Consider the following 8917-nt stretch of genomic DNA (forward strand, 5'->3'; position numbering starts at 1 on the left):
TCCTTTCTCCTCCTATTTTCCCCAACAACCCTGTGAGTTGGGTTAGACTGAGAGAAAATAATTAGCCCAAAGTCTCCCAGCCAGTTTTCATGCCTAAGGCTGGACTAGAACTCACAATCTCCTGGTGATTGGCCCAGTCACCCAGTCAACTTTCATGCTTATGGTGGGACTAGAACTCATAATCTCCTTGGGATTGGTCTAGAGTCACCTAGTTGGCTTTCATGCCTAAAGTGGGACTAGAACTCATAATCTCCTTGGGATTGGTCTAGAGTCACCTAGTTGGCTTTCATGCCTAAAGTGGGACTAGAACTCTAAGTTTTCTGGTTTCTAACCATCTTCAGTGCTGGAATGGAATGGGGCTTCCTCTGTTTATGTACTTTAGCTTATAATAGTGTTGTATTCTGATAGTAGTCTTTATACTCTTCAGTCATATTAGCACCGCATGAACCCTTGTACTAGGAGAATCCCGGGAGAACTTTACATCATTGATCTTTTTCCTATTGGGTGGAGAGGCAAAAGTAGCCATGTGCTGGGGTCAGGTTGAGCTGTCAAGGCTGAACATGGAATCCTATAATGACGAGACTTTTTCTTGAAGGCCAGACTAGCTAAGGTTTGAAGATCTTTCCCATCACTGACCTATTTTAGTGTTTGCATAACACAAGAGAAACCTGTGGGGTCCTTTAGAATTCAATCAAACCCCTTTCTGATTGATAGTTCATACATCATGGTCTCATGAACTACATAACCATATTGTGTGAACTCAGCAAATATCTCATCTGAATATACTTCAAGCTGAGTTAACTTCACTTTTGGAGACTATTCCAGTTTTGTTTTCTGAAGATACTAAAGGCTGTATCTGGTGAAATTATTATAGTTGGGTTTTAATATTTATATCTTGTCGTTTCAGCTCAGGTTGGCAAACAAGGGGTCTCCAACCTTGGCCACTTTAAGACTTGTGGACTTCAACTCTGACCCCTGCTTTAATCTATTTATCCTAACAATCCTCTCGAGATAGGTTCTATGAGAGACCTTGACCCAAACTCTTCCCACAAGTTTGGTGGACCAATAGTATCCTGTCTTTCCTTGTTTCTGGTTCATCCCTTATTATGGAAAGCCACCAATGGAACCATGTGGTCCATATCACAATCACTACCTTATTTGATAGGGAATGTATTATAAATATTTCAGGCACCCTTTTGGAATTAGTCAAGAAATACTTAAAACTGAAAGTTGTATATGCAGCTCTGTAACTTTATTGACCAGCTTGATTGAACAGATTTCATTGTTTTTCCCATTCATGGTTTCCAGAACAAGTCTAACCTGAGATGTATTTTTCCCCCACCCCGCTAATAAATTCCATCTCTCTTAATTTATTATTTTCCCCTCAGACATTAAGGTTTGAAATCAGCCCAATTGCACATTGATGTGGGGCTCATAAGAATATACCATGCATGGTTTGGCGGTAAGCCAGCCTGACACTCTGCAAGCATTCGGGTTACTTTGCATCAGAAAAAGGAAAAAGAAAAAGGACGGATAAATAATTAAATTATTTAAACACAATAACATATTTGGAATTTAAATACATGGTGTTGCAATTCTAGCTCGCTATCTGGGAAACCAGCACACAAGTTGATTCAGATCAATCCTTCTTCTGCTGCTTTGGAGTTTCTTCTCCGCTAGATTTTTCTTGTTCATCTTCCTCTTCCTTTTTATCTCCCTCTTCTGCTTCCTCAGCCTCTTCTTCTTCCTCTCCTTCACCTTCTCCACCTTCCTCCTCGCCTTCTTCAGTTTCTTCCTTAGCTTCTAAATAAAAAGAGAAATAAGACAAAATTTGGGATGGAAGATTACAGCATGTGGTCTGGTTCCCATTCTAGAATAACTTGAGAATAATCAGGACCAAACTTGGTTCAAACCCATTGAAAAGATAAGCAATATAATATCTTTTAAATGGTTAATGAAGCTCTTAAAATACAACATGCTCAAGCTAACTTTGTTCATAATTTAAGTTAAAACTGGGCTGTAATACACAGAATTCTTTCTAGCTTCTAAACTGCACATGGAAAGGGATTTGTCCTGGTGAGATCAGTAGGCTACACACCATTCAAAAACCTTTGAATACAAAGTTAGAAATGTTGGCTATCATTTGTTATTTGTACTTGAAAAAGGCAAGGTATCAACCAATAAACTTTGATCTGCAGCAAAATTCTTCAAAAATGACTAATTCAGTGCTTGCTTGCTTTGATCAAAGCAATGGTAGCACATGACAGAAAAATATGTATTCAGCAAAATAAATACGTATTTATCCTCATAGTTTCAATAACTGATAGTAGTGTTATTTGCTCCTTTGATTAATTCTAGTCAAATGAGCAGAGCTATGCATGTCAGTCAATAGCAATCTACACAATAAATCTTGACATGCATTTTGAAGAGAAAAACAAAACTACCAATTAAAATACCCAATTTAAAGATTTCAATCATTTGGCAATCTTGCCCAATTATCTCATCTTCTATTTTAAATCACTGCATGGGAGATTTATGAAATAAAAATGTGAAAGAAAAGAACAAAAAAGATCATGGCTCTAAGAAATTTATCACTGTGGATTCAGAGGTAGATTACAACCTTAAAGATGATGCCAAACCTTGAATTCAAGCTTCATCCATCCCCAAGTTTGGGAAAAGTTTCGATCCCACTATATGTGTAGCTAGAGTTGACATGGTAAAATAAATGAGTCAAACTCCCTAATGCTATGCACCCTTGATTTCAAGTATTTACTTTACACTTGGTGAATGTAACCCAATCAATTTCAGAATATATATTTTTTTCTGCACAAAAGTACCTTCTTCTTCCTCTCCTTCTTCTCCTTCTTCTCCTTCTCCCTCACCTTCCCCCTCTTCCTCTCCTTCTGAAGGGGGAGTTTCTTTGGCCTCTTCCATTTTAGTTGCCTCAATCGTCTCCTCGACATCTATCTGTTCTTCTTGCACATGGCTCGAATAATAGGCAGGGAAGGAACGAGCTGACATTAAGTAGGAGCTGCTTTGTAAACCTCCGTAGGCCGATCTCCCAAAGGTTGCAGCACTCTGCATATAGCCACTGCTTATGTTTCCCACGCTTGTGAAACTGAGCCGAGTCTCTTCACCTTCCAGCAGTTTTCTAGAACATAAAAGGCACACTTCTTCACTGACACCATTATTCCTTCCTTCCTTCATTATTCCTTCATTTTCTATAGCCACCCAACTCAACCAAGTAAATCTAAATGGCTTACAATTCTAAAATTCTAAAGCCATTTAAAAGGCAATACAACAATAAAAACATCCACAGCATAAATAAGCATGAACAGCTGCCATGATGATGAATCAGCTAATAGTTAGAGCCAAGTAACAGGGCCCTTCACTTCTTTGAAATGTATTTACCAATAATCTAAAAGTATATCTTAAGATTCCAGCTCAAAATATAAATAATTTTTCAGCCTCGGATAGTCTTTTATTTCTCTTTCCCAAAGACAAGGAAGAATCTGATTCTGGGAATGAAATGGGACCTTTGCAATACAGTGCAGTGAAGATTAAATATTGTGCTTGTGTCTTTTGAATGGTTAGGCAGCCCCTTCTCCAATTATCCGAGCAAGAAAAAAGTTCAAAAGCATTAAATCTATGCATCAACCCTGTACAAATAGAAATGCTGGTAGTTATAACTTCCTGGTTTAATGCATGGTTAGCCCCAACTCTGATGGGGATGTTAGTCAAACAAGAAATTTCTTGGGAATGTCTGTAATACTATAATCTTAAATTTTGCATTTTCTTTGGTGAAAGTAGGAGACTATTTGCCATATACTACATTTCTATCATACTATATTGCATAATATCTCTCAGCATTCATCTGATAATACGAAACCAAGGCAAACGGCCTCTCACATCTTCCATGCTTATAGTCTGAAACTGCTTTGCAGCAAAAACATTTATATATATATTGTCACTCTTGAGCATTCAAGTATCATTCCATATAGTGCATAGTCCAATTCACTGATATATAGCTTGTCATCACACACTAAGCAGATCAAAAGTTTTCTCTGAATGTGATTTATAAATTATTTTCAAACTATTGGGGAAGAAAAAGACTGGGAAACCAAACCTACACTCCCAGTACATACTGGCTTAACAAGGATAATTAAAGAAGGTCAACTAAAAGTATCTTATGAACTCAAGAAATTGGTTAATTCAGAAGCAAGTTAATGCAGTCAATAGGAAATACTTGTTTTCTCAAAGTGAAATGAAATGTATTTGTGCTTCTCAGCTCATTCCTTTCTTTAGGAGTTACCTATATGCTGCAATTTCAATATCCAGAGCCATTTTCACATTCAGGAGATCCTGGTATTCCTTCAGATACCGAGCCATTTCACTTTTTGTGGTTCTCAGTTCATTTTCTAATTTATTAACTGTATCCTGTTGGGGGGAAAAGCAATGGTTAAATATATAATCTCACTTAGCTCTGCAAAGCTCAAATATTTTTACTGATTTTTGCCATGTTTAACTCCACTTCAGTGGAAGGGTTTATCTGGAATATCCAAACCTCACTTTCCTATATTCTGATTTCATTCCTAGATTGCATATATTTTAACTCTCTAAGAGCTCTGACTCTTAGACCAAAATATACTTCTCAAAAGTCATAGTTTTTGGTTCATTATATTTAGTAAAACATGGTAAATAATTTAGATGGTAGGCAAGCCAGGACAACTGTTAACATATGCCCAAATTAAGAGTAAGTTTCCCAAATTCAATGAGATGTTAATATTTCTTAACTTAAGCACCAATTAATGTAATGGTTCTATTTTAAGCCAGAATCCAATCTATAGCTATAAATCATCATTTTCTTTAACAAGGCTGTTAAAATTCCTGTGTTAAGAATTGAACTAACCTTCAATTCAAACTCATAAATTATTTAAGATGACAGGCAGGGCTAATGCCAGACATGTCCATTTAGAAGTGCCATTTATCAAATTGATTGGAATTTCTCGCATCAGTATCTATAATACTGAAGGTTTATAATAAATGTATCTATAACCAGACCATCTCAAGGCAAGGTATTTCTGCTTAATAATTATATCCAGACAATATACTTTGAAAATAAGATATAGGCCTAATGGTAATATTTAGAAAATATGCTGATTTTGATTAATGTTAATTAATGTTAATGTTTTGATTAATGTTAATTTTGGTTAGATGTTTGAAACTTAGCAAGTTGTACAAACTAGCTATTAAAAGTTCAGCATGTGTGATTACAGCTAAGCATACCACTCAGTCTAATTTGAGCTGTTGGTAAGTTCATATTAATCAGAATTAATGGAAAGGTGGTTCAATTGAAGTGAGTTTTATAGCTAAGCTTATTCTGCATAGATTAAAAGGCAAGGATTGTCAATATTAGTTGTCATTTGTATATAACTATTCAAAAACATAGCTCTGTTGGTCCTATTCATAACAGTTCCCTTTCCATTTAGAAGGATACAGCTACTGCATATATGGTTGTTATGGCTAATAACAAGTAGCCATCCATTTCAGCACCTCAGACGCTGAACAGCTCCTATGTTAATCTGGGTGTGGCAGAGGTGGGCAGAGACTTCTGGAGCATGTTGGTGCATTGCACCATTGTCTGCCTAGAAACTGCTGCAGTTGTCTGTTGCATTCAAAGGTCACAAAACAGCTTTTGCAGGATGTGACACAGTTATTGGGACCACCAAGCAAGTTTGACCTCATATGCATAACTTTAAAGCAACTTACAATCAACCCGGCTACATATATTCTCTGATTATACTAACTCTCAGTTTGGAGTCACCTAGCAAGAATTTTGGGAGGGAATTTAGCTATAGTGAATATTGCCACTTAATTGGATATTTGTGGTGAAACTCCTTTTTTCCTTTTCTGCCCAGCAGATTGTAAGGAGTCCAGCTATATTCCACCTCTACACTAAACAGTTTCTAAAATGTAGCGCTGTGGTAAAACACAGAAATGGTTTGGAAAATCTGCCCTCTGTTAATCCTTCTGCACAGACACAATCGTGTTCAAGAGTTGAAAGCTGAAAAGCTTAGCTAAGCTAAGATACCACAAATCTTATCTTCTTAACCCTTCTCCGCCTCTTTAAGAGTAGATGTGGGCACTCTGCCCAACTTTAACTAGCTTGTGGTCTGTGACACGACTCAGAAGTGAGCCCTAGTAGCTAGCAAGAACTAGCTACTTGCTCTCTTGTTCTCTCTCTCTCTCTTTTTTGCATCAACACTGCTAATGTTACCTAGTTTCTGCAAGAAAAAGAAAAAACCAAGAAAAAACCTAGAATCCCACAGCATCCCGCTTATCCTCAGTAGAGCTTTAAGGAAGAAGACAAGCGCTTCCATTTGGACAGCTCCCTAGAGCTACCGCTAAAAGTCGCTGCGCCGCGATTCCATCTTTTCCTCTTTTGTCAGAAAAGAAAAAGAATGGAAAGCTGCAATGGGGAGATTACCATTCCGTATTCCTTGGTGGGTGGGTGTGGGGGCGGGGGATGCCCCAGCACAATTAGGTGCCTGCACAACCGAAGCCACACCGAAGGCACTTTGGATCAAAGCAAGCCTTGCGCCTCCCCCAACTTGCTGCACCAGTTACACCGAAGCGGAATAAAAACTGCGCCTTCTGTCGCTGGAGCGAAAGAAAGCGCAGCTGTCAATCACGCTTTCTGTTGCAGGGGTTCCCCGAAGTTGGATGGGGGGGGGGTCTGAAAGCAAGGCGGGAGGGGGGAAGAAGGTGGATGGAAAGTTCAGGAATCCCCGTCGGTTTTGGGAGAGCAACCGAGTGGCGTCAAGCGCAGGGGGAACGGCTGCGTCAGTCGCGGGGACGCGGCTTCTCTCGACAAACAGCTCCCCACCCCACCCGGTGGCCGCGAAGGGAGAGACAACAGCCCATCCCCGAGCCCGCCCCACCTGTAGGGCGGAGAGATCGGCGTTCTGCTTCTCCTCCAGCTCCTGCAGCTGCTTCTCGAGGGCTTCGTTCATGCCGCGGGTGGCCTCGATCTCCAGGGTCTTGGCCTTCAGGAGGCGGCGGCTCTCGGAGACCTCGTCCTTGGCGGCGCGGACGGCGTCGGTGTTCTTGGCAGCGCTCTCGGTGAGGACGGTGAAGCGGCTGCGGAACCACTCCTCGGCGTTCTGCATGTTGCGCGCCGCCAGCTTCTCGTACTGGGAGCGGATGTCGCGCAGGGCAGAGGAGAGGTCGGGCTTGGCCGAGACGTCCATCTCGACGGAGAGGTGAGCGTACTGGATCTGGGCCTGCAGCTCGGCCAGCTCCTCTTCGTGCACCTTCTTGAGGAAAGCCAGCTCGTCCAGCAGGCTGTCGATGCGCTTCTCCAGCTCGGCGCGGGCCAGAGCCGCCTCGTCGGCGCTTTTGCGCACCTCCAGCAGGCGGCCCTCGGCATCCTCGCGGCTGAGCACCTCTTCCTCGTAGCGCGCCTGCAGAGCCCGCAGCGTCTCCTCCAGGCTCTCGCGCTCGCCTTGCAGCGCCTGCTTCTCGTGGTTGGCCTCCTCGGTGGCCAGGCGGAGCTCGCGGATCTCCTGCTCATAGAGGGAGCGGAAGCGGGAGGGCTCGCTGTGCTTCTGCCGCAGCACCATCAACTCGGCCTCCAGCACCTTGTTCTGCTGCTCCAGCTCGTGCACGCGCTCGATGAAGCAGGCGAAGCGGTCGTTGAGGTCCTGCAGCTGGGCTTTCTCCTGGCTGCGGATGGCTTTCAGGTCGTTGCTGATGGCCGCCACTTGAGTCAGGTCCAGGCTTTCCACCGAGGACGGCAGGAGCAAGGAGGAGGAAGACGAGGTGTAGCTGCGCCGGACCGAGACGGAGGAGACGGGCGCCGAGAGGCTGGAGTAAGTCGAGCGAGCCGCTCCATAGCCACCGCCGCCACCGCTGCTCCGGACGCTGGAGAGGTGCACTCGGGGCGCGCTCTCGACGAAGCGCCGCTTGTAGGAGGGGAAGTACGTCTCGTAGCCGAAGGTACTCATGGCAGCGGCTCGGCTGTTCCTGATGGGCGGGGAAGGGGAAGGAGGGAGAAAGCGAAGCTGCCACCTGGCCGAGGGAGACCGCTCTGCGGCTGGGCGCTGCCGCCCGCTCCTATTTATACAGCCGGGGAGCCTCTGATGCAGGCGAGACGGGCCCCCACCCAGCCCTCGGGCAAGCGCCGAGGAGGCAGCGGCGCTGCGCAAGGAAGGAGGAGCCTTTGCCCGGGCCGGTGGTTCCTTTGCTCCTCCTGGAAGATCCTCTCCTCCCCCACCCTCCACTAAACCAGGAGCTCCACCTATCCGTCGATCCAGAGCCTCGCTCTTCTTTAGAGGGTGAGAGATGCTCTTCCACTCCGCGCAATCCGGGCGCCGCTCTGGCGCCCCTTACAGCCAGGCCTTTCTGCCGTTTCTTCCAGGAAAATTCGTTCCCCACCGGCCCCTTTCTCCATCCCCCTTCTCTTCCTTGCGCCCAACGGTTGGTACAGATAGTCCTCGGCTTAAGCACAGGTCGTTTAGTGGCCACCGTTGTGACGCTTTTAAAAAAAAGAGTGACTTATGACCGTTTTACACCCTTACAAAGGTTGCAGCCTCCCCAGGGCCACAGGATCAAAATTCAGATGCTTGACAACTGGCGTGTATTAATGACGGTTTCAGTGTCCCTGGGTCGTGTGATCACCTTTTGTGACCTTCTGACAAGCAGAGTCAATGGGGGGAGCCAGATTTGCTTAATGACCGTGTTACTAAGAGCCTCAGTGGCACAGTAGTTACAATGCAGTACTGCAGGCTCCTTCTGTTGCCTGCTGGCTGCCTGCAGTTTGACAGTTCGAATCTCACCAGGCTCAAGGTTGACAGCCTTGCATCCTTCTGAGGTGGGTAAAATGAGCACCCAGATTGTTGGGGGCAAGAGGCTGACT

General features: G+C 44.0%; 1 protein-coding gene across 1 annotated transcript; it reads right to left on the minus strand.

Moving 5' to 3' along the window:
* Positions 1-1230: 1230 nt before the first annotated feature.
* On the minus strand, positions 1231-8200 carry NEFL (neurofilament light chain). Its single transcript, XM_026714967.2, has 4 exons — positions 6942-8200; positions 4313-4437; positions 2838-3151; positions 1231-1803 (listed from the first exon to the last, which is right to left on the minus strand). Exons 1-4 carry the CDS (start codon positions 8004-8006, stop codon positions 1640-1642), a joined length of 1668 nt encoding a protein of 555 aa, XP_026570752.1. The 5' UTR covers positions 8007-8200; the 3' UTR covers positions 1231-1639.
* Between the last annotated feature and the right edge of the window lie 717 nt (positions 8201-8917).

This window comes from Pseudonaja textilis, chromosome 9, assembly GCF_049901715.1.
Source record: "Pseudonaja textilis isolate UNSWEBS1 chromosome 9, rPseTex1.2, whole genome shotgun sequence".
Classification (NCBI taxonomy): Eukaryota; Metazoa; Chordata; class Lepidosauria; order Squamata; family Elapidae; genus Pseudonaja; species Pseudonaja textilis.

Bases quoted from the DNA above. Each gene is read 5' to 3' on its own strand.
- NEFL (XM_026714967.2), bottom strand. From the start codon at position 8,006: ATGAGTACCTTCGGCTACGAGACGTACTTCCCCTCCTACAAGCGGCGC. The intron at 4,438-6,941 runs GTGGGGCGGGCT...TCCCCCCAACAG, and splicing joins CCGATCTCTCCGCCCTACAG to GATACAGTTAATAAATTAGA. The intron at 3,152-4,312 runs GTAACTCCTAAA...TTTATGTTCTAG, and splicing joins ATTGAAATTGCAGCATATAG to AAAACTGCTGGAAGGTGAAG.